The sequence below is a fragment of the Diadema antillarum genome, unplaced genomic scaffold, assembly GCF_040938485.1.
Source record: "Diadema antillarum isolate AM-2024a unplaced genomic scaffold, OU_Dant_1.0 seq00000297_RagTag, whole genome shotgun sequence".
NCBI lineage: Eukaryota > Metazoa > Echinodermata > Echinoidea > Diadematoida > Diadematidae > Diadema > Diadema antillarum.
This window is the reverse complement of record NW_027271320.1, coordinates 1,711,424-1,738,202: the sequence shown is the minus strand read 5'-3', so window position 1 is coordinate 1,738,202 and position 26,779 is coordinate 1,711,424. Positions and strand designations below refer to the sequence as shown.

At 36.8% G+C, this 26,779-nt stretch overlaps 1 protein-coding gene across 1 annotated transcript in view; it reads right to left on the bottom strand.

The window, feature by feature from the left end:
• Positions 1–5,758: 5,758 nt before the first annotated feature.
• The window catches only part of LOC139730182 (macrophage mannose receptor 1-like), a 35,475-nt gene continuing 14,454 nt past the window's right edge, over positions 5,759–26,779 (bottom strand). The window contains exons 4-8 of the mRNA XM_071641077.1: positions 26,445–26,572; positions 20,849–21,178; positions 8,555–8,764; positions 6,701–6,805; positions 5,759–6,177 (exon numbers count right to left, since the gene is read on the bottom strand). Of these exons, the coding sequence (XP_071497178.1) occupies positions 5,759–6,177; positions 6,701–6,805; positions 8,555–8,764; positions 20,849–21,178; positions 26,445–26,572 (1,192 nt within the window). The remainder of the gene's footprint in view (positions 6,178–6,700; positions 6,806–8,554; positions 8,765–20,848; positions 21,179–26,444; positions 26,573–26,779) is intronic.

Below are 26,779 nucleotides of genomic sequence, written 5' to 3'. Positions count from 1 at the left end.
GTCGTGGATAGCAATTTTCTGTGGGAATATGTTATGAACGTGAAGATGATTACCGGTAAATCAGCTACAGTGTACGCTGTTTGGCGGTGGAAAGCATGCAGTGATAATAATAAATTCGGTCAGTTTATGTTAACTACAGCGTCGCTGGAAATAACAAGTTCACCCTTTTGCTTTGTGAAAAAAAACATCACCGTATAATGCAAAATTTAAACCATTTTCACCCACAGCTAACTAGAAATCCACGCATTCGTGACATCTAAGCAGTGTAGATTTTCCATGTTTAACATTGACAATGTAGGAAAGGTACCCTCTATAGTAAGCATTCTGTCTAGTAAATAACCCTGTGTCATAGCTAGATAAACATGGCCAATACTCGTTGTTGTTTTTGCTGGTTGGTTTTTTACACATAACGTCAATTTCACAATTGCAAAATCAACCAGACTGTGATAGATAAGGCTTAGGCTACAACACATCTACAGTCTACAGTGGTCTCCCGTTTATAGCAAAGACCTCATGACGGCCAATTTTCTTTCGTTATATCGAAATTTCGTTATAACCGAACAAATAAATAATAAAAAAAAAAATGGAGAGACGATAATTTTGCGGCTTGACTTTTTTTTTTTCGTTGTAAGTGGAATTTCGTAATAACCGAGTTCGTTATAACGGGTGTGCACTGTATGTGGATATTGCACGGTCGGTTTTCCGATGATAGTAGCCAACTGCGTCTGAATTGAAAAGGATACAAACAAAATTATAGAACAAGAAGGAATGTACAATACCTCACCTGCAGCTTAGTAATTCTTGGTTCTGAGCTTCAACACTAGAAAAACTCTCGTCACCCAAATCGTAAAGCAAGTTTCAAGCCATATCACGGGGCTGGTAAACGCTATGGAAAAATGGTTGCATTGCAAAGCCGCGTTGACCCAAAAGCTTTTTGGTATGAGTTCATTGCTGCCAACTAGCTTCTAGAATATCACCCCGCACCGATGAAAAAGAGAATCGATATCACAATGGCGCCGGTAACGTGGTAATTATGGTCTTTGTGTGAGTGAGTGTGTGCGTGTGTGTGTGTATGTGTGTGTGTGTATTCGTGCATCTAATGATGGCTATTAGGCATCATTAGTTTAAAACTAAACAATCTATAGCTTTCGAATCACATGGCAAGGATCGACCTTCTCTTATCATGCACTTCTCTGCTTCATGAACATTCCAATCACACCACCACTTCCATTACACTAATGATTATCCCACATACACATGTTTCTCACCAGTATAGGCCTTGAATGAAAGACACTTTCACTCACTCTGAATAGCCTACGTATTAAAAAATATATGTGATGACGAGCTTATGACATTGACATGATATGTCCTCTTGTGTGAATAAAAGGGCATTAAACTCCCTACACGACGGGAAGAGCGAGAGAACGCGGAAGCAATCAGTTGTGACGTTCCCCGCACTCCGACGGACTCCCGTCCACTTGTCGACGGAGCTGTAGCAACAAGATTGCCAATTGGCTATGGCTGCTCAATCGTTCCCAACGTCGGGACCAAACGCTATTTTGGGCCAGAACAGTTCCCCTTTTCCATGGAACGGGAGGTATTTCGGATTTGAGCGTTCGCTAAAGCACGATTTGCACACGGCACGCTAAACTAGGAGCATTGTCGTGCTTGTGAAGGCTTGATCCCTATGTATAATATACAGCTGCAGGCACTCTTAGGGTGGGATTTCACGGAGCACGCGAACGATTTGCGAAGGACGCGAATGGCAAAATCCAGCATTCGTATTTTAGTCTGCAAAAGATCGCCAAACGAACGTGAGGGTTCGGAAGCGTCGTCAATTGTTCGCGAATGTCGTTTTTACTTCGGCGAGAATTTCAAAAAAGTTTGAAATTTTTTGCGAACCTTTTCCGCACACTTGGTCGTGATTTGCTCGTGAATTGTTCTCGAAAGTGTCTTTAAAGCCTCGTCATATGCGCAAGACCTTCGCAAAACACGCGCGATGTTCGCAAAATGTTCGTGAAACTCCAAACAGACTCCGAAACTTTGGAGAATGTCTCGCGTATGTTACGCGAAATCTGCGAAGTTTTTCCGATCATTTTACGACGTAATCGCAAACTGTTCGCGTACCTTTTGAGATATTCTCGCGAACTTTTAGCGCACGTTTGGGGGATGTATGACCTATTCGTTTTCTACAAATAAAAATCGTAGCATACATCTAAACATCAAAGAATTATTAACAACTATAGTAACAAAAGAAATTAAAGACTAGCAAAGAGAAAGAAATGTTTGATATACAAAAAAAAATCACAGAATACACTTAAAATTAATCTAAAGTATGTAAAATTTCATTTAAACTGTAGAGATTATGTGTTGGAGGAACTGCAAAAAAAAAAATAAAAGGCCTTACTAATGGAGATAGGCATTAGGGAAAAAATGTAGGCAAGCACACGATAGAGAAATGAGAACAAAAGAAAGGAGAAATAGAAGGAAAGAACAAAATTTCAACTCAAGACAGCTTCCACCTCTCCTTGGGTACATTTTCTCCCATGATTACTGGAAAATTTTCGTTGTTCGCATTTCCGTCGCGTGTTCTTCGTGTACGTAACATGCTGTACTTTAGCAATGATACACACGATATTCGCACATACGTCGTGAAAACTTCGCACAAATTGCGCAAGAATAGTTTTCGGCTTCATTGTCGGAACACATTCGGAGAAAAACTTTTCCGAATGTTGGATTTTGTCATTTGCGTCCTTCGCAAATCGTTCGCGTGCTCCGTGAAATCCTAGCCTTAGGGTGGGATTTCACGGAGCACACGAACGATTTGCGAAGGACGCGAATGGCAAAATCCAGCATTCGTATTTTAGTCTGCAAAAGATCGCCAAACATACGTGAGGATTCGGAAGCGTCGTCAATTGTTCGCAAATGTCGTTTTTACTTCGGCGAGAATTTCAAAAAAGTTTGAAATTTTTTGCGAACATTTTCCGCACACTTGGTCGTGATTTGCTCGTGAATTGTTCTCGAAAGCGTCTTTAAAGCCTCGTCATATGCGCAAGACCTTCGCAAGACACGCGCGATGTTCGCAAAATGTTCGTGAAACCCCAGACAGACTCCGAAACTTTGGAGAATGTCTCGCGTATGTTACGCGAAATCTGCGAAGTTTTTCCGATCATTTTACGACGTAATTGCAAACTGTTCGCGTACCTTTTGAGACATTCTCGCGAACGTTTAGCGCACGTTTGGGGGATGTATGACCTATATGCTCTCTACAAATAAAAATTGTAGCATACATCTAAATATCAAACAATTATTAACAACTATAGTAACAAAAGAAATTAAAGACTAGCAAAGGGAAAGAAATGTTAGATATACAAAAGAAATCGCAGAATACACTTAAATTAATCTAAAGTATATAAAATTTCATTTGAACTATAGAGATTATGTGTTGGAGGAACTGCAAAAAAAACAACAACAACAAATGCTTTACTAGTGGAGATAGGTCCTTGGGGGAAAAAATGTAAGCAAGCACACGATAGAGAAAAGAGAGAAAAAGAAAGGAGAAATAGAGGAAAGAAAAAAAATTCAACTCAAGACAGCTTCCATCTCTCCTTGGGTACATTTTCTCCCATGACTATTGAAAATTTTTCGCTGTTCGCATTTCCGTCGCGTGTTCTTCGTGTACGTAACATGCAGTACTTTAGCAATGATACACACGACATTCGCACGTACGTCGTGGAAACTTTGCACAAATTGCGCAAGAATAGTTTTCGGCTTCATTGTCGGAACACATTCGGAGAAAAACTTTTCCGAATGTTGGACTTTGTCATTCGCGTCCTTCGCAAATCGTTCGCGTGCTCCGTGAAATCCCACCCTTACACACAGTGTAGTTCATCTTCAGAGTAAATACGAAACTCCTTCGTTTAACAGTCAATAATCAGCCACGTAACCATACAATCATGAAACAGTACATAATGATAACAGACTGTGTACACAAGGGCTTATTTTGTTTTGTTTTGTTTTTCTGTCGACTTTCCCCTGCAACAGGCCACCGATATTCAAATTGTCCTACATAGACGTAAATAAACACCCATTAGTCGGTGCTTTTAGTAGCAACCATGATCAATAAAAAATACACTTGTACATAAAAAATGAATAAACCATGGGTAAGCCCATTAAGCCCATGTTCATGAGGTACGCCTGAAATTGCTCGCTTGCTTGTCATGTCTTTTTCTAAAACACTGAATAGTACATATTCATTTACATTAGTGTATATGGCACTCTGTCAATAAGGTGATATCAGGACGACTTTTCTGAAAGCAATAACTGTTAATTTGAGTAATAATCTACTGTTGTCTTCTTGATGCTCCAATCATCCTCATCAAAGTCTTTTTTTTTTTACCATATCCGCATTCTTCGTCATCGACATAGTGAATGATGATTATTATAATAATATTAATGAAAACAACAACGATATTGCTAGTAATAGTTATAACCCTAACAAAAAGATTAAAGTCTTTCCACTAGTAATGAAATGAAGTAAGGGATAGAAATGTTCATTGTTCAAACACCAATCAGTGATTACTCTCTGCATGATCATGAAAATTGTCATCAGTGTAGCAGCCTATATTAATCGCATCCACATGAATGGACGAAATACACAAGCGATACCAATGCACGAGAGTTTTTATACAGTTTTAAAGAACATTAGGTTTCACTGTAGCGCTAATTTGTTAAATTTCGACAGCATTTAACAGTGTGCCTCGCATGCATTCGTTGATGCAGTTATGATAAACATAATTTATTATGACATGCGACACTCATACAACAACTGTCTGTTATGCCCTCGGTACGTAAACAGTTGCAGATACACAACACACACAAAAAGAGTTTTATGGATATAACAATTACAATGCAATACAGAGAGTAATGACATGAAAATATTGATAAAAACATGTTGATGGTATGGTTTATCTATCCAAGGTCTTTCTCTTACCCAGATCCATCAATAGTCTACAGCAAGGTCCTATACTATTATTACTTACTGAGTTTTGTCAGGTAACTTCATTATACACCCGAGTAAAGAGGGAAATGATAGGCAAAAATCCCATCTGGAGGGTTATAGATGTAGGCCCTACCTACAGGGATTCGTACTCTCCAGACCTTCTTCTAAAAATCCAAACTTATCCTTTAAAGTGTATGGCGTTTCATCTCTGCCATTTCCTAAAACCTCTTATTTGGAAAGAGCGAATAAACATAGAATATTACTAATTTCAAGCACGCAGGAACTCTTGTCCTTTTCGTCATTACAGTCTGCAAGTTACCTATTGTGTTTGCAGGTTACACGTGTTTGTCCAGACATCAGGCCTTAAGAACCATCTCCTCTCCGTACAGTCCCCGTCCGGCTGTTGTATACCTTTGTACTGTCGTTGTTGGTTTGTTGTTGTTGTTGTTGTTGTTGTTGTTGTTAGTTGTTGTTGTTGTTTTAGGTTTTAGAACAAAAAGTATCACAAAGAAAAAAAAAGAAACAAACAGTACATGCAGAGAGGTAGCAAGAACAAAGAGAAGAGAGAGGACAAAAGATCAGCGGTAGGTGCAATATAGTTTTAAAGAGGAATCTGGAATACTAATACTAGTTATTAGTATGGGGCGCCAAATTTCGCATGGTTTCTTTTGTTACAAAATCAGTCATTTTGACGAACGAAAGAGACCATGCCATACTTGGCTCCCCATACATGACTGTCATGGCACTGTCAACTTCTCAGGCCGATGGACTGAATTCGCAGATGTAGCTCAATTCACTGGAGCAACTAGTATCTCTCAATTCATAATCTCTCAAAACAACGCAATCTTGAATATCTGCAGTGTTTGGATTTGGCTGACCCGCCTTCCACATACTACTCGACAGGGGTAGGGTGCCACCGGCTCGGGTCCACTCATACACTCCTTCAGAATATAGGTCGTTCAGCCCCGTCCACACTTTGGCGGAATTCTGTACTCCGTAGTGAGAGATGAAGACTTCGTTTTGGATGGTTGATAGTTCACTTGGCGTTTCTAGAGCAAGTAGATACCCTCCCAGTTCGTCGCAACTATCCCGAGCCTTCTCCCAGGGTTTGGGGTCCTGTGTGCTGAAGAAATAGCAGGAGTCCGAGGACGACAGAGAACCGGGGCTAACCGCCTCTGGATTACAAAGAAGAAGACAAACAAGGAGAGAAAGAGAGGGGGAGAGAAAGAAGAAGAAAGAGATGGAAGGTCACGCACTCGAGCGATCACTACACATATTATTTATACACAATCATATGATATGCATTTATTTCACAATGTCTTCAATTAATGATTAGATTGTCGAGTTCAAAGGCCTATAACAGGCAATCAATATTCTACTCTGACAAATGCCAAATCTGCTTAGATATTATTCATAGATTTCATTCATGATTTCTGAAAAACTCTTCAAATATACACAAATAATAATTATTCGAGTTTATGTAAACGCTTTTACCAAATGGCAAATAGTGTTTACCTTTATATCCTAGCTGCCCTGGAGGAAATGATATGCAAGCAAAGAATTACTGTTTTTTACAAGTTTGTGCACTTCTCATAATTATACACTTTATGAGCCATCTGGTTTAATTCTTCTTAAATATAAAGTTACTGTGTGTGTGAGTGTGTAAAGTATATGATTATATTTATGATATATACATACCCACTTCACACCGTTTTCCAACATATGGCGTCTGACACTTGCAGGTGAATTCTTCCAGAGTTTCTGAGCAAGTCCCTCCATTGAGACAGGGATTAGGAACGCACTCTATTGGTGAAATTAGTATTTAAAAAAACAACAACAACGACTACTAATTATCACGAGGTCCTTTTTCTGTCTAACAAATCGTTTTCTGGTGAGAGCCTTTTAGTCGTAATAATGAAATAGATTTGTGAGGGTTCTAAAAGCCCTCGGTACGTCAAGTACAAGGGCGCTGACAATTGGACAATATTTTAAAAGCTGATTAAAATTGAATCAGCCAAGAACACTTCGTCGAATACACCAACCAGCACAATACAGCTCTGCTGAGGGAATCATTTCTCATGTCACACTGTACTTTAACAAAGTAGTTACCTCGCGTGAACATTCTAATGTGCTAATATAGAAGTTTTCAGAAAAATGATCAGTTTATTGGCTCTAATTTGTCTATGTGAGCACCTGGAAGAAATCAAAAAGAAGAACGTTCAATTCATTTTTTTTTTAATGTGGTGGAGGGGTTGAAGTCGATGATTACGAGTTTTATTTGTCTTTTTGTACTGCATCTACTAACCAGTGCAAATAATTGTTAATACTTGTTTGTATACAATTGGCGTTAAAGAACGGTACGTTTATGATAAATCAACTTTTCGATGACACTGCGATCCATGACCAATATGTATAGAAGTACACACACATACACACACACAAACACACACACACTAAAAAAAAAAAAAAAGGTAAGGGTGGGATTTCACGGAGCACGCGAACGATTTGCGAAGGACGCGAATGGCAAAATCCAGCATTCGCATTTTGGTCTGCAAAAAATCGCCAAACGAACGTGAGGGTTCGGAAGCGTCGTCAATTGTTCGCGAATGTCGTTTTTACTTCGGCGAGAATTTCAAAAAAGTTTGAAATTTTCTGCGAACCTTTTCCGCACACTTGGTCGTGATTTGCTCGTGAATTGTTCTCGAAAGTGTCTTTAAAGCCTCGTCATATGCGCAAGACTTTCGCAAGACACGCGCGATGTTCGCAAAATGTTCGTGAAACCCCAAACAGACTCCGAAACTTTGGAGAATGTCTCGCGTATGTTACGCGAAATCTGCGAAGTTTTTCCGATCATTTTACGACGTAATTCGAAACTGTTCGCGTACCTTTTGAGACATTCTCGCGAACGTTTAGCGCACGTTTGGGGGATGTATGACCTATACGTTTTATACAAATAAAAATTGTAGCATACACCTAAACATCAAACAATTATTAACAACTATAGTAACAAAAGAAATTAAAGACGAGCAAAGAGAAAAATGTTTAATATACAAAAAAAAATCGCAGAATACAGTTAAAATTAATCTAAAGTATGTAAAATTTCATTTGAAGTATAGAGATTATGTGTTGGAAAAACTGCAAAAAAAAAAAGATCATATATGCTTTACTAGTGGAGATACGTCCTAGAAAAAAAAAATGTAGGCAAGCACACAATAGAAAAATGAGAGAAAAAGAAAGGAGAAATAGAGGAAAGAAAAACATTCAACTCAAGACAGTTTCCACCTCTCCTTGGGTACATTTTCTCCCATGATTATTGACAATTTGTCGTTCGCATTTCCGTCGCGTGTTCTTCGTGTACGTAACATGCTGTACTTTAGCAATGATACACACGACATTCGCACATACGTCGTGGAAACTTCGCACAAATTGCGCAAGAATAGTTTTCGGCTTCATTGTCGGAAAACATTCGGAGAAAAACTTTTCCGAATGTTGGATTTTGCCATTCGCGTCCTTCGCAAATCGTTCGCGTGCTCCGTGAAATCCCACCCTTACCGGGATGGGCACAGTATAAGTTGGTTTTTCCTCTCGCTGCTTCGGGAACCATGACGTCATACTGAGGATGGTCACGTGGGATGAATTTAGGTGTTGACCGGACAAAACCCCCTGTCTTCTCGGAGAAAATCTCGGGACATGCATTTTCCAGTGCTAGTGGCCCGTTCTGACATACGTGTTCTCCAGATTCGGTCGTTTCTGCACAGCAACCTACATCAGGATAAAGTGTGCGATAAAAAGTTGAAGGTTTAAGATTAGTGAGCTCCAGGATGAATATAAGTGTTCTACACACTGGTAGTATGATTGTTATAAAAGTAAAAGGCATACTGTTAGCACATTGAATTCAGGTCTTTATTAACGTGAGAGCCACAAAAAAAAAATCACAAAGTTGATAATATTGTGATTCTTTGATTTCTTTTTCTTTAAGCGTGGAAATTTTCCGTTTTGTTGACAAAAGCACCCTTCAGAAATAACAAAGCTATTATAGAAATTTGGTAAACAGAGAAATGTTCACGTGAGACGTATTTGAATTTCAAGTGCTGTACCACACAAAACTACCAGTCATTTCAGTGAAGATTTATGAACAAAGATTTAAAGGGATTGTATAGTTTTGGTTGAGAACTAACTTCAGGTTTCTAACATTTTTGGTTAGATAAAGAGAAACCTCTGATCAAATATGAAAGAACATGAAATTCCAAATAGAAATCAACATTTATTTGATGAAAATCTATTTTGAAATTGCTGAGGTACGCAAAACAGAACAATCCTAATGAAAGGTGGGTTATGCTAGCTTTGTATTACTCTGTTTTTGGATATCTCAGCCATTCCAAAACCGATTTTTATCAAACAAACTTTGAATTCCTCTTAGAATAGTATGTTCTGTACTATTTCACACGTGTTTTCTTGATATCTCGCAAAAAGTTAAAAGCCCAATCCTCATCTCCACCAACACAATACACTCCCTTTGAATTGGCCAATCCCGTGTTCTGAAGCAATACTCTTACAGCTCTGTGTAATGGGTGTACATGCAACCACTAACCATGAGGTGTCATTGCTATCTCGATGCCATAATTACAGTCTAAGGATACTATCAGACTCAGTTCACGTCATACATACATGTAGGGCACATTTATTCCGTGTCTGTAAAGGCAAGTAGGCTAGTAACTCCTATACGCAGGAAGAACTTTTCTCGCTACAAGTAAGATTTTGTCATTGTAGACAAGGTAAAAGAACTAGTGCTGTTTATTTTGATGTAATATTGATAAACGAGAAGTATGAAATATATTGAAATCGAAATTGAAATTGAAAAGTAACGAAAACCTCACACGGACGGATCAACGCGGAAAGGATGTATGCCTGCCCAACGACTTTGCGCAGCGGATTTGAGTTAGCCTGGAATGCAGAGGTACCTAACGATAGCATGACCTCCTGTCAGACCGCCATTTTTAGTGCAGACCTCATACATGCGCAGCTGGTGTTCTAACTACCCTCTCTTATTCTTGGGGGAGGTATCTTATAGTATACTGACGTGTAGGAGCAGATATCTTGGTAATCGCAGTATAATGTCCAAACTTTTGTATCCTTGAGAGTTTTCTGTTCATTCTCGTTCTTCATGTTCTTTACAGCACGTACTCCTCATCAAAGGCGGCAAGGTTCTATAATGTTGTAATTGAGACCACAACGTTTACAGTGTCTTTACTGACTCACCTCCGTAAGCATAAAGCTTCTTTTTTTTTATAATTTGCAACAGCAAACATTATGATGATGAAACTACCTTTTTTTCGGGAAATATGGGATTTGAAAATATCTGGCCCACCTCATCTCTTCATATATGCGTGTATGACCGTATTATATTGATTTCTCTCCATTGGTAGCCCTTAACCTTTCCAATTACTTTGTTTTTCCCCCCGAATGTTGAGAGTGTATCAGTCTCAATGAGTAAAAAGTAAATGTTAATGCCATTTGAATCAGTGATAAATTCTCTTGTTTTATTCCTATGTGTTTCTTCTTTGTTTCTTTTTTTTAACTTTTTCAACATCACGAAAAATACCTACCGGTTTGTAATGCGAAGACGTATATGACCGCTAGGATGTGAATGCGTTCTGAAGACTGCATCTCGGGTATTATTTCCTTGAGTTGGAAAGGGAGGGGAAAACAGTAGCATTGCATCACATCACTCGCCTAACGAACAAAAATGTGGGGGACATTGTGTCTACAAAATTAATTTGTAAAGTATACTCAAGAAAATGTTGTCCAAGTTAAGAGAGATGTCAAAAGCTGGAGAGTGTTGTAATTTCATAACGATAATTATAATGATAATAATTATGAAATACAATGATTACTCCAGTTCTCCAATCCCTCCACTGGCTCCCCATTCATCAACGTATCACCTTTAAAATCCTCCTCATTGTTTACAAGATATGCAATAATATTGCCCCATCTTATCTTAAAGACTTAATTTCCTTCCGCTCCTCCACTTCAACCCGTTCTCTCCGTTCTTCCTCCACTCTCCAGTTATCACGTGGTCCCCGCACCTGTAATAATAATGATAATAATACTAATAATAGTTATTATTATTATCATTATTATTATTATTATTATTATTATCATTATCATTATTATTATTATTATGATTATGATTATTATTATTATTATCATTTTCATTAACCAGAGGAGTGCCACAAGGGTGCTTGTTAGGACCATTGTTGTTTAGTATATTTATTAATGATATCAATTCGGGGTTTTTTTTCTGACTGCAGGGCCCATTTTTACGCCGATGACACGGTCATCTATAATTACTCACATAAAAACCCGAAAATTGTGGAAAATGTTTTGCAAAAAGAGTTCGTACACTGTATGTATAGAAACATGGATGGCTTACAACAATTTAAAAATCAATTTTGATAAAACTGTTTGTATGTTATTTGGTATCATAAAGCAAGAGTATTTGAATGTTAAACTTATATAGGGTAAACAATTAATTCAGGTGAATAGTTCTAAATATCTGGGAATTATTCTAGATGATAAGTTACTGTGGGATGTTCACATCAGACAACTATGTAACCAGTCAAGTAAAATGATTAGTTATATGGGTCGTTTGAGACAATTTGTTAATATGACTGAATTAAACTGATACATAATTTTATTGTGTTACCTCGTTTTGATTACGGTGATGTAGTATGGCAATCTGCCAAGGGTAGCTCTTTTTCCCAACTTCAGTAGATGCAAAATAGATTAATTTTGAAAATTAACCCTTATTCCCATATTACTAGCAGTGATGTTCATGATAGCTTAGGGTGGAAGACAGTAACCAAAAGACAAAAAAAAAATCATCTGCTTTCATTCATGTATATGATTATAACTGACATGGCCCCCGATTATGCGAAAGATAATCATGTTTAAGTACAAGACATCACCATATTCTTCCGTAATCAAAACGATTTACAGTTACCACAGCCTTAAACTAATTATTGTAAGAGTTCATTTTCATACAGAGCTGCAGCAGCGTATAACAACATACCTAATTATTTACGTCAACTTTCCTCTTTACCCGTGTTGAAGTTTAATTTTATAGGCAAAACCGAAATCATTTCCACCTGTTTTTTTTTTAATGCTCCAAACCTCTGAACAATATGTAATAATATTGTATATATTATGTAGCCACAATGTAGTAATGTATGTACCGTTCTATTTGGTGTTAGTATTATATTCTATTCTATTATCAGTCCCTGATTGTGTGTAATTTTTGTGAACAGGGCCCCATGGAAGACCAGAAGTGACTATCATTGTCACTACTGAAAATGGGCTACCCTCGGTATGTTTATTTTTTTCTTTCTTTTCTAGACTTTATGTATGGAATATGTTGATTTTTAGTACGGAAATAAAACAAACAAACAAAAACACTGCACTTGTTGCAAAATAATTAATATTCTTGAACACATTAACATTAACGTTTTCATTATTTTCTCTGTGTGCCTTTTTAGCACATCCCTTCTGTTGTGTATTTTAATTTCATAAAGATAGATTATTTTCATTTTTGTTTCTTTTCTGCAATCAACACTTCATAAACACACACACACACACACACACACACACAAATAACAATATCATTAAAGGATCAACCTCAGAATGATACATAGCTCAAAGAAAGCTAACCCTTGAACCCACTAAGAAAATAAAGTGAAAGACGAAAAACGCTATGACGTCATAGCAATACAAGCTCGTTCATTAAGGTACATAATGACACAAATGATCACTTATTCCATCCATCGTTATTATTTCCAAGTCAGTAAGTAGTGATGGTTGTTTTCACAAATGTACGTGGGGTTTGCATGCACACCTTCAAATCGGGGGTTTGGTGATACAAAAGAGAAAAAAAAAAAGGAGATATACAATATCAGTTCAAGTTTGCACATAACAACGCTATCAAACACCCTCGTATTTCGTTTCAATTCTCAAACATAATTATGATATAATTTCTAGATTACTAATAACTCTGTCAATTCAATACATACGCTGACATGCTGAGTGGAAAGGTCGTATCATAAACTCTATTTCGGTAGATTTATATTCACGACAGAACTCAACTGATATGGAATAATCACTATCCGCCAGACAAAAAAAAAATAAAAAATTCCTACTGCAAAATCTGAACTGTCAGCTCCTACATACGACTCATACTTAAACAGACTCGAGTATACCAGTTTAAAATTCGTTCATCCGATAACTTTGAATTTGTAAGAACAATTGCATGTGAAGCAAATAGATTGTCGTCTAAGTTATTAAAACACAGCAAATAGGGATGTTCTTTTCCTATCTCAAAATCAAATTATACAACTAAAGAATCAATCAGGGTATAACATCCCATGTATGTACATTTGTACACATTATGGCGGGTTATAAGGTGCGCCTTCCAACAGCTATTCAGGGTTGAAACTAGCACAAAACGTCGACGAAAGTCTACTCACAATGACAATACGTTTTCAATTCATAACAGAACACATACAGTGAAGATATCAAGGAAGAATAAAAAATCATATCCTACCTGTAGTTTTGTAAATTCTTGATTTTGGTTTCTGTGCACTAGAATGGGACTTGGCGTCCGGTCCGTTATTCCGCACGTTGCACTTCAAACGTTCGTATCGTGTGCCGGTTTTGTGTGCGAAACCCAGGGTAAAGCCCGATGACCACTTTACTACAGAGCGGGTTTTTTCTTTTTTGTGTGTGTGAAAGTTAAACCCGTGGACTGGCTCCTGAAATATTACTTCGCCCCGGTGATATTTTTGGAGACATGCAGTTTTAAAAAAAAAATGCTTACACATTTGATACAGGCTCCATGTTTGCGTATAATTTTAATGTACGATTTGCACTATATCTAAAAGCTCAATTCTTGTGTCTGTTTTTTTTATGTTCATCCAATAAATATAGAGTACAGAACAAAAATGACAAAGGGAAGAACAATGTCAAATCAGTGTAGACTGAGTATAAAACATCAAAAACATCATTGTTGACAAAATTAAAGTGCTCTTACTGTACATAATTGACTATTTAATTGCGATTGCTCTATTTCTTTTGCACAGAAGTCGTAACATATTTTGATACGAATCCCAGTTTTTCCAGTGGCCTCAAAGAACTTCGCATGGTTCTATCTAAGAGCAGCTTGATTAGAAAGTATACACTACCACCAGATGAAGTAGTGGATGTGTCTATATGCACCCCCCCCCCCCCGCATCCCACATTTTGTCTCTTTGCTCTTCCACGGATCGTTTGCTGCAATTGCGTTTTCTATTTTGCTGCATGCAAATTTCACCCCGCAATAACTTTATTGGTCTTCATTATTTCATATGAGGCCTCAAACCGGGCGGTAAAGCATTTCACCCGATAATAAGCCGTTAAAGGACATAAAACTATATGCGGTGCAGATGCATGTTGACTTGGCATTGATTCATGATACTCTCAACATTACTTAATGTGCCGAAACGAATGTGTAAATACGTTCCTTATGTGGGCCTTTTCTCCTATTTTCTTGGAGTACTTGTATCTGTCCATGTGTAGAAAAAAAAATGATTTAACAAAATACGTCAATCATTGCTATAAAGTACTTTATCGCTGTTTTTGATTACCAAAAAGAAAAAAAAATCACCCTGACTTACTTAGACAAGAATAACTCGCATGTTTCCCCGAAATGTCGAGTTTCATTAGCCATCATGTGTCCAGGCTAAAGATTCTCTATCTACCCTTGCACCAATTTTAATAGGGGCCCCCAGGGAAGTATTTTGGGACCTCTTCTCTTTTTGATCTTTGTCAATGACCTTCCGAGATTCTCAAAGTCACTCACATACTTTACGCGGATGATACCACCATCTTTTTTTTGCAGATACAAGCTATAAATAGATAGACTTTTGTCTGTAGGAAATACTGAGTTAGAAAAGGTTTCAAATTGGTTTCAAGCTAATAAATTGCAACTCAGTGTATCAAAGACTAAGTATATGCTGTATAATAAAACTGCCTCTGCAGATGTAAAACTGAAACTCAATAACGGTGATATTTCACAGGTTGACAATGTCAATTTCCTCGGTTTAATTATTGATCAGAAATTATCCTGAACCAGTCATACACAATATATTTTTCGTAAGATAAGCATGAATATTGGTGTTCTGCATATTAAAGGTACGTACTATGTTACCATTAAATGCCCTGCATGCACTGTACAACACCACTATATTACCTTACTATAACTACTGTAACCTCATGGGGTCGTGCATCTGCCTACCTTTTAAAGAGACTAGTGGTGTTACAGAAACAGGTTATTCGTCTGTACACTGGCTCACATTATCGTGCGCATACACATGATCTATTTCAATGCCTCGGCGTCTTATCTCTGTCTGATTTAGTTTTGTACAAGACTGGATTGTTTATGTACGAGTTTACTCACAATACACTTCCATCTGTTTTTAAGGATTATTTCAAACGTTGTAATGAAATTCACTCAAGAAACACACGGCATCAATTCAATATTTATCCATTCTGTTTCCGAACAACTCGTGCCCAAGAAACAGTCGATAAGATTTCATGGATCTAATATTTGGAACTCCGGAGTTCCGGAAAATCTTAAAAAGCTACCTCTGAACAATTTCAAGGAAGAATTTCGATATGCTCTTGCCTTCTCCTCATTTTAGTCAAAATAGGAAATTTGAATTACATGTTTTATTATGTATTTTACATGAGCTGCAATCGGTAATGTCTTCTCGTACTATTTACACGTATTTTTGTAGTCTCGTTCTATACCTCGTTCTGTTTTGTTTGATTTGCTTCATGTGATGTTATTTGTTTTGTTTTGTCCTCTGTCTTAGTATGTTTTATGTATGTTTCGCTCTGTGCTCCTTTTATCATTTGATATTTTAATGTTTAAATTGCAATATGTGTATGATTTGTTTTCAAGGGTACATTCTATTTTAAGAAGCCTCTGGCTTTCTCAGGAACTGTACCTGTTACATTTTGTAAACATTTTATATCGAAACGATGTCTATTACTGAATAAATGTATGGATTGAATTGAATTGAATCATTTGCCATATCAATGACATGGAAACATGCAAGTTGTATTTAGTCTAAAGAAAAGTGCATTGTAATGTATTTTGTTAATCACATCATTAGTACATCACAATGATGATGTCATGAGCAGAATCTGGGTTAGTGAATTTTTTGTTTTGTTTTTGATTTTGTTTTTTGTGGGAGTTAACAAGCAACTTGAAGGAAATAGTGGAATATAGTGTACTCAATATCATAATATTTTTAACGTAAAAATGTTATTGTTTTAATTATTCTTGTTTTCATTATATCATTGTTATCATTATTTTATTTTTATTATTATACCATTATCACTATTATTATTATTGTCATTATTATTATTATTATTGTGATTATAATTATTGTTATTATCATCATTATTATTATTACTATTATCATTATTATTATTATTAGTAGTAGTAGTAGTAGTAGTATAATCATCATCATCATCATTATCATGATTGATTCGTTTCGCCACATAAGTGCAGTATGTTGACGGTACAGTGAATGTACACAACCATATTACGTGCCTTTGCACTATAATAGTAGTTCCTTTAATATAACAATGCTTTCAAAAGTGTCACATTCATCTTTTCCCTCACGAGTTTTATTTGGATATGGCTAATGAAAATCAGCCGACTGCAGCTCGGAGTGATAACCTGATGTAGTTATTTTTGGCCATGCACTGAATTTGATTAAAAGTACCACCACCTCCTCATGCGATCGGAATTCATCATCGGAACTGTCATTATGCAGAGCGCTTTTTATTTCCAGCACTCCTCTCCTTTCATCGCCTTCATATTAAATTGCCAAACCACCATTTCAAAATTAGGCGGATCATCCATTGCAATCGTAAAGCATAATTCAGTGCCAAAACTATGCCACAGAATAATTGTCCGTCGTCGGTGATCGAACGGGGCCAAAAGTCAGATGTGGAAAACGGTAATGCCTTGCCGTCGACGATAAACTCTTCATTTTAAATTTAAAAATGTTACATCCATCTTTATCATTACGACACATCCAATACAAAAACCCTCGACTGCTCGCCCAAGTGACCGCATGAAGGGCGATGGCGCAGCGGCTAAAAATTCATGAAATTCTTCCTGCTCGAGTATATACGCCCATGATTTTTTTTTTTAATATGGCTACTACTAAAACACTGATCAATTCAGTGCTTATCTACGTCGATGTAGGGCAATTTGTCAATCAGGTCCTGATGTTCTTCAAACTTCCAAAACTAAAAATCTACAGATGATAATTACACACTTGGGTAACTAACCCCATTCACAATTACCCTTACAACAAGTATCTCTTTTTTTTTAAAGAAAATGAGGGGGGAGAAATTGAGACAACACAGGGAGAGAAAGAGGAAAAGACAGCTTATATGGAAACATACAACATAAAGACAAAAAGAGAAGATGGAAAGGAAACCAAAACAAGAGCTTACAAACCCAGTCGATAGTGTACCCACAATTCTTTCATCGCAAGTATTGTGCTTATAGAAAAAAAAAATCAGGAATGGCCACATAGTGTCGCCTTCATGCATCTGAATGAATACAAATAAATTCACTGAGAATTGGTTCGCTCACGCTGTCCCTCTTCAAGCCTAGTCTTCGCGCCAACTCGGGCAGCTCTGGTTATTCCTAACTAATTTAGAAAATAAACCCTTCAAATACTTGGGTAATCTTCAAATATATATACACTCAGCAAAAAAGAAAGTAAACGCTTTTTCAAGTTTAGATTTCTCATAGAATATTTGGCTGAAAGCTAATGTATTATATACCATATTGAAGGTAATTTAATTGGCTATCAACCTGGTGGATCATCAAAAAGGGAAATTTTATGCATGAGTGAACACCATTGTTTTTGTCTTCCAGGGCACAAAAGTAAAAATTGCAAAACTGAACAATTTGCCATTCATGCGTATGTGCTCTTCCATAGAACAATGAGAACAAACAACAAATTTCACACAAAAAGAAACATGAATTAAGTTGCAAAAATAAACCTTTGATCTCTATGATATCTTTAAAGACCAAAAGATCAATGAAGGCTAAAAATAAAGGGGGAAAATAAAGCATCTAATGTCAAATCCAAATTCAAATGAAATGAGAGCAGAAGTAATAATTAACAAAAATGGTAGAAATTTGAGGGTTTTTTTTTTTCAAATTTGGAAATTGTAAATAATGTTCGGTTCTTGAAATTGTCATATGGATTCTTAAATCACTAGATTGAAAGAAATAAATAAAGAAATTCTGCTCATTTAACCATCTTTATGCTTATTATTCCCTTTGTCATTTGAAGTTTGACTTGACAGAAAATTTTTGTTTTTCCCCCTTAGTTTCCCACTTTGTTTTCTTAGAGGTTATGAAGAGATAAAGAGAACAAAAACTTATTTTTCCTATTTTAATCATGTCTCTCATTGTGTTAAAGTGCTCTTTTGTTGTCAATGTTATATTGAAGGGCATTTGCAAATAAAAGAAAACTTGTCAATTTTTGCAATTTTTAATTTTGTGCCTTCGAGGACAAAATCGAATGTGCTTACTCATGCATAAAGTTTTCTTTCTAATTAACCTATTAGCTTTAATAGGCAATTAAATTACCTTTAAAATGGCATATGATACATTGATTTTTATAAAAATCTTCTATGAAAAATATGACCTCGAAAAAGTGTTTACTTTCTTTTTTTGCTGAGTGTATATCAACAACCCATTTGCCTTCTAAAACGTATTTTCGTAGCAGTGATACAGACATGCAGGAAGCCTATATACTGTACACATTATCTTTTTTTTCTACAAAGTATTCATTGAAGGGTTTAATGCGCTATGACATATTAGCCTATTTACATCATGGTGGATTATTTCAGTCCGTATACTTAACCTTTCCAGTATTTGGTTTGAAACGTTTCATGTAAGCACAACACGATGGACATTCTTCTATCTTGAGGGAAGAGGGAGTTAATTCGTGTTGATGATTCGTTCAGTCGAGGAAAAAAAAATGACCAGTACTACTTCTCATCCCCAGTCACTTGGGCGTTACTCTTCTGTGCTGTAGTGCTTTCAGAGAATGAGTTTACACGCATGAATTTGAGTTAATTCTATTACACCACGGGTCGCTCACTTCAGCCATTGGCTGTTTTTTTTCTTTCTATGAGTCCGTGTGGTTTAAAAAAAACATACCCTTACAAGATACAACATTTTATACATAGTTCAGGAAACTAGATAAAAAAATGAACAAACACACAAACAAGCAAAGAAATAAAAGAAACACATTACTATCAACTCTAAAGTACTATAGGTACATGACAAACTGGCTATGTATAGAGAGCTATACTTTTATCAAAGCAGAATACATTCTCAAAAAATATTAGCCTCTTTCAGGATTTTACTACAAAAAAAAAAAAATATTGTTTTGGTAGGGAAAGGTGATGAAGGTGCAATGATCTCCAGCATGCTTAGTGAAGAAGAGAAAGAGAGAGAGAGAGGGAGAGAAACGCATGAAAAAGAGAGATAAAAAAGTTAGGGAAGAAGGGGAAGGGATTGGTGAAAAAAAAAAATCGGTGCAAAGACAATTTAAGAGATTTTTCAGTCGGGATTGTAACTCGGAAATTCATCATTTCAGTTTTCAGGGCCCTAGATATGCACTGGACTACTAGAAATCAGTGTTGCTGTCAGGAAGGTCACCATTTCCAAAATCAAAAGAAAGAAAGGAAAAAAACAACAATGAAGACAGAGATACAAGGAAATCAAGACAGATAGATAGATAGAATAGATAGAGAGACAGATAGATAGATAGATAAATAAATAGATAGATAGATAGATAGATAGATAGAATAGCTAAATATAATAGATAGATAGATAGAATAGATAGAGAGACAGATAGATAGATAGATAGATAGATAAATAGATAGATAGATAGATAGATAGATAGAATAGCTAAATATAATAGATAGATAGATAGATAGATAGAATAGATAAACAGACAGATATTTGAAGAGTTTGTTCGCAAAATCCGATAGGTCCATATTTGCCAAATGGAGATATTTGCGATTAAAGGTCAAGAAATATAAAGAGAATGATAAGAATTGATTTGCTTCTTTTGACCATAACTTCAAAATGTACCTTTATATGTAGTGACCAATATATCATTTAAAAGGTATTATTTTGTACCTTATGGCAGAGAAAGTACTTCAAAATCTTCAAAAATAGACTTATCGGTTTTTGCGAACAAACTCTTCATATAGACAGATAGATAGATAGACAGACAGATAGATAGATAGATAGATAGATAGATAGACACACAGATAGATAGATACATGTAGATAGAATAGATAAACAAACATATACATAGATAGATAGATAGAGAGATAGAGAGATAGATATAGAGATAGATAGACAGACAGACAGACAGACAGATAGATAGATAGATAGATAGACACACAGATAGATAGATACAATGTAGATAGAATACAGCTGTAGATAGACAGACATATACATAGACAGATAGATAGATAGATAGATAGATAGATAGAGAGATAGCCAGACAGATAGAAAGAGAGATAGATAGAGAGAGGGGGAGAGGAGGGAGAGTAAATGAATTCGATTCATGTGCACGAGAATTTCCACCATATAGAATCTAACATCGTCAAGTCAAGGCTTAAATTCGCAGATGAAGGGCTTTACCCTGTAGCAATAATCATCAGACAGCCCATTTGCATACAAGTATATACAGTCTTGATTGACTCCTGTGGATCTCAGGGGCGGGCCCCCTCCCCAAACACCACTTGAGTGGGGCAAAGTGCCACCGACATGCTCCCACGTGTAGACCTGTTCGGACAGTCTGTCATTCAACCCGACCCATATCCCGGAGAAGGTCGTAATTCCGTAGTGCGAAGCGAGAACGTCATTTCGGATGCTGGATTGCTCGCTTTGCGTTCCCATGGCGACCAGATACCCTCCCAGCTCATCGCATGTATCCCTCGCCACCTCCCAGGTCTGTTGGTCCTGACGGTAGAGATAGCAGGAGTCTGGGGACGATGCATCGCCAGGGCACACGACGTCTGAATTACATACACGACAAAACGTAACACACATGGACGTAGAAAGTCCGTCACGGAAGGATTCAGAAACAATGAAAAATACATAATGAAATATGAAATGAAATCAATAGTGCTGTTGAAATAGCAGTAAGGTATGAAGGAGTCCTTTTTCTTTTCGTGTTTTACTAAATTATTTTACCAGCCGCACGTCAAGAGTTCGACACCCAAGAGTCATACAGCCCATGACCTCGCCGCTTGGTAAATAAGACCCATAAGTCCGATACTAGTTAAACCAGGCCCACGTCGATTCCGACACTAGGCAAGCAAGGCCCACGAGCTCGACAATTAACAAATAGGGCCCACGAGACCGACTCCTTAAGCCCCAAGCAGCAGCTGTTATGTCGAGCTCGTGGGGCTTTTTTGCCTGGTGTCGAACTCATGGGCTGTGTGACTCATGGACTTTTTTTCTATGTCAATCTCGAGTGCAGCATGAATCATGGATGTCAGTCAAAAATTGTCTCTGAGTTAATGTATTATATAAAACAAATGTCCCTACCTAATTTTACCTACATACATAGGCCTACATACACGGACATACATACATAGTTATTACATAAGTTAACATAATGTGCAAATACTTTTACCACCAGTTTTGAAGTGTACACACTGTGAGCATAAATAAATGGAAACATACCAGGTGCACATCACGAACTCGACACCTTAAAGTCATGCAGCCCACGAGTCATGCAGCCCATGAGTCGAATCAGCCCACGAATCATAGAGCGCACGAGTTATACCAGTAAAATGGGTCGATGAGCTATAACGTGGAGTCTTATTTGCTTAGTGTCGAGGCTTATGGGCCTTACTTGCCTAGTGTCGAGCTGGTGCGCATTTTTTTTTGGAAAGTGTGGAGCTTGTGGGATGTACGACTCGTGGGTGTCGAACTTGACCACAACTTACCCACTTGACATCGTTTTCCGGCAAATGGAATGGGGCACTTGCAGGTGAATTCCTCCAAAGATTCCAAGCAGCTCCCTCCATCTAAACAGGAATCGGGCTCACAGTCTGTTCACGTAATGAATTATATCGTTGAAAATGCTTTGGCGTTTGTCCGTTCATTCGTTTCTTTGTTTGTTTGTTTGTTTGTTTGTTTGTTTGTTTGTTTGTTTGTTTGTTTGTTTGTTTGTTTGTTTGTCTCATTTTATGTAAGGCAGAACTATGTTCCCATTATCAGTTTCGATAAGTTATGTATAAAGGCGCTATTGGTGGCCACAAGGCAATTTCGTCAGCGACACGTCTGTTTTATAATTACGGGAGAATGATACCCAATAGTTTGGACTGGGTAAATGCACTTATATTATTTAAACGCATCAAAAGTATTGTGGGTCAACCGAACTACATCTCCTGTTTATTCTATAGAAACCTATTGTTCGATAAATCGAGCTGTTTTTATTGCATCTTATTGATTAATTGTCCTACACAATACATCGAGGTAAATGAGTACCAAAGTAATTATTGCTATATTTGTAGTAGTAGACACAATAAAAAATTGAAATCATGGGTCTACATACTCAGATAGGATTCGAACCTGCGGTCTCCTGATCATCCTACAAGAGTCTATCCACCCAAGAGTTTCTGCCCGAGAGCCCGTGCTGGTTCTAATCCTATAGCATGCAGCACCGATACTACGTATTTTCAAATTAGATACGTGTCTTTTGTTGTTCTTTTTGTTGTTGTTTTTTCACATACTTTTTGATATAAATGCACACATGACATGTATAATATATATATATATATATATATATATATATATATATATATATGTGACTGTGCACCTCAAAACGAACATAAAGTCGCACACACTGATTTTGCGTGAGGACTGAAAATAAGTGAAATGGGTCACCTAGCCGAACTTGACTTTTTCATATTTTCTGAAAGAGCGGGTCTTCTTTTACATTATGCTAAAATTTGGTATCATAAAACGAAAAGGAAAGTGTGTTTTTTTAGCAGTTTATCTCGAACACTTTTTGGTAGAGTAGTGTGATTAGGTGTGTCCTTAGAGTCCCTTTTTCATTTCTTAAAAATCCTGTCCATGCTCATCAATTTCAACTCCAATAACTTTAGAAGGGATAACGCTACTGCTTTGAAAGTTGGCATTGATCAGCAACAGAATGTGTTAATAACGCGTGCGCAAATTCAGCTCAATCTGATAATCTCTTCAGTGCTGTTGCCCTGGTGGTTATCATCCTGTTATTTGTTCCATTCATCGCAAAGCTAGCGCGGCTTGGTACAGATTAAGCGCTTGAATAGACCCTGTTCTTCAGAGCCTCTTTTCTCAGTTCACGCTTATCCAGAGTGTGTACTTTCTTTCCAATATTTAGATAGGTTAGGAGATTCCATTTGGATTGAGTTATACTTTTTAAAGCTTAGAGTCTGCTCTTTCAGAATCTGACCTTAACTATAAATCCATGTCTGGCGGCTTTTTGTTGGTTTTGTGGTGCAGGGTCACATACATTCATATGTGTATAATTATATTTGTATGCAATAAACTTTATAGACAATCTTTTTTTTTTTCTTCAAAAGACCTAATTTTTACATTTTAATAGCAACAACCAGATTCGTGTTCGGCAAGCCCAAAATAGTTCAAAGTTTAGTAGTTTACACACACACACACACACACACACACACACAATCTATTCCGCGGAAAAATCAAACGTGACGCTGTTAGTATTCTTCAACTCGCAGTACTACTCAGTTGTGAAGACAAGCTACAATTAAGTTACCAGGATGAGCACAGTATAGGTTCGTCTTTCCTCTCGCTGATTCTGGAACCCGTATTACGCCATAATGAGGATGGTCACGTGGAATGTATTTAGGTGTTGACTGAACAAAACACCCCGTCCTCTCGGAGACAATCTGGGGACAAAGGTGTTCAGGTGGTAAAACCACATTCTCACACGTGTCTTCTGCTGTTTCTGCGAAGCAATCTACATCGGGAAGAAATTTTGTAGCGACACTATTAAGTCAAATACTTAACGATAAATGTGGTTTGAGGGGATGCAGCAATATGTGACCCTGTATCACAAAACGAACAAAAAGTCGCCAGATATGGATTTTTATATTAGGGCAGATTCTGCAAGAACAGACTCTCAGCTTTAAAATGATGTATAACTCAAATCAAATGGACTCTCCTAACCTATCTAGATATTGGAAAGAAAGAGCACACTCTGCAAAAGTGTGAACTGAGAAAAGAGGCTCTGAAGCACAGGGTCTATTCAAGCACTTAAAGGACAAGTTCACCTTCATAAACATAAGGATTGAGAGAATGCGACAATATTAGTAGAACACATCAGTGAAAGTTTGAGGAAAATTGGACAATCGATGCAAAAGTTATGAATTTTTAAAATTTTTGTGTTGGAACCGCTGGATGAGGAGACTACTACAGCTTGTGAGTCATATGCGTACAACAGTATAAAGAAAATGTAAAAGAAAATTCAACATATTTTCATTTTTTTCGCATAATAAAAGAGCTCTTGACTTGCCTCTTTCTAAAGGCAGGGGGAATAATATTGCCCATAACATTTGTCGGTAACGAGTCAGTGGAATGTGTACTTTTTGCAAAAGATGGAATTTTGTGAAATTCTCTTTATATTTTCCTTATATTGTTGTACGCAAGTTATTTGTTGTTGTTGTTGTTGTTTCCTTATATTGTTGTACGCAAGTTATTCATACACTGCAGTAGTCTTCTCATCCAACGGTTGCTGCACAAAAATTTTAAAAATTCATAACTTTTGAACGGATTGTCTGATTTTCCTCAAACTTTCAATGATGTGTTCTACTAATATTGCTACATTCTCTCAATCCTTATATTTATAAAGGTGAACTTGTCCTTTAATCTATACCAAACCGCACCAGTTGTGCGATGAATGGGACAAAAAGAAAACAGTATATAAACCACCGGAGCAGCAGCAATGAGGGGATTATCAGATTAAGCTGAAATTAGGCATGCTTTATTACAACATTCTGTTCATGATTAACGATAAAATCTCAAAGCAGTGGCATTATTCTTCCAAAAGTTATAAGGATTGAAAGTGAAAAGTGTGCGAAGGATTTTCAGGAAATGAAAAGGGGTCTCTAAGACATACCTGATCTCACTTCTCTACAAAAAAAAAGGGTTGTAGAAAAACTTCTAAAAACACACTTTCCCATTCATTTTATGATCCCAAACTTAAGAAATAATGTAGAATGATAGCTCTTTAAGAAAATATGAAAAACTCAAGATTGACTTGGTTGACCTGTTTTATCTTTTTTTGTGAGTTCTCATGTAAAATCAATGGATTCGACTTTTTGTTCCTTTTTTGTGACGCACGGTCACATAATGGACAACATTAATTTCGTTTGTTTGTTTGTTTGTTTGTTTGTTTTTTCGAGCGATTGTTGCCCCGAGACACTAAAAACTTCTCAACTTTCGAACTTTCAATTGAAATAATATGAATTATAATATATCATCCTTCCCAATTAATGTTTATGTTCTACAGTTCATTAATAATCATTTATGACTTAAATGGAAAAATTCAGGTGGATGTTGATCTATAGCATTGTGTATATAAATATAAAACCAACAAAAAGTGGCACCTCTTCATTTCACGTGAGAACTCATAACAGATAAAATGGGTCAACCGAGTCAATCCTGAGTTTTTCATATTTTCTGAAAGAGCTATCCTTCTTCTACATTATTCCTTAGTTTGGGAGCATAACAGGAATGGGAAAGTGTATTTTCAGCAGTTTTTCTACAACTTTTTTTTTTAGGAGGTTAGAATTATCAGGTATGTCTTAAGCCCGCCGCTTCACATTATTCGACTCACGACCTCCCGACTGTCAGACTTTGGATCCGAAATATATGACAATAGCCTCAGAATAAAGACGCTTGTTTATTTCAGATCCAAAGTCTGTCGGTCATATTTAGTCGTGAGTCGTAGAGAGGGCGGGGAATTTTAGAGGCACCTTTTTTATTTCTCAAAATCCTTTGCACACTCTTCATTTTCAAGTCCAAAACCTTTTTAAGGGATAACGCTACTGCGTAGAAAGTTGGCATTAATGATGGACAGAATATGTTAATAGAGCATCTAGTTCATCTATGCATCTATTCAAGGTGGGGAGTGTTATAGTTATGTAGCAACAAAAATGCAGTAAGATGTCCCACCAGGAAAGTTATTTTCTTGGTTACATTTGTTCCATTATGTGCTTCACCGCTTTACCAACAAAGTTACAAAGTTGAGCAACTCACCTTGCTGAAATGCAGGGATACATATAACCAATCTGATGAGAAGTTGTTTAAACACCTTCATCTTGGAGATGGTATTGCTCTGGGAGTCTGGATGATAATGGAGAAAATAATCAACATCGCGCAACGTTCTGCAGGTACAAAAGAATGAGGGGTAGTTAGATAGATTGTTTTGCGATGCTATAAATTGTTTAGCGATGCTAAACCATCGAATTACCTAATTACAAAGAAAATGATTGTTTTCAGTAACGCGATATGTAATGAGAGTTTGTATATTCCGTGCAAAAACAACCGCTTAAAGAGTAGTGACATAATTGATTGGGCACAACAATCAATTT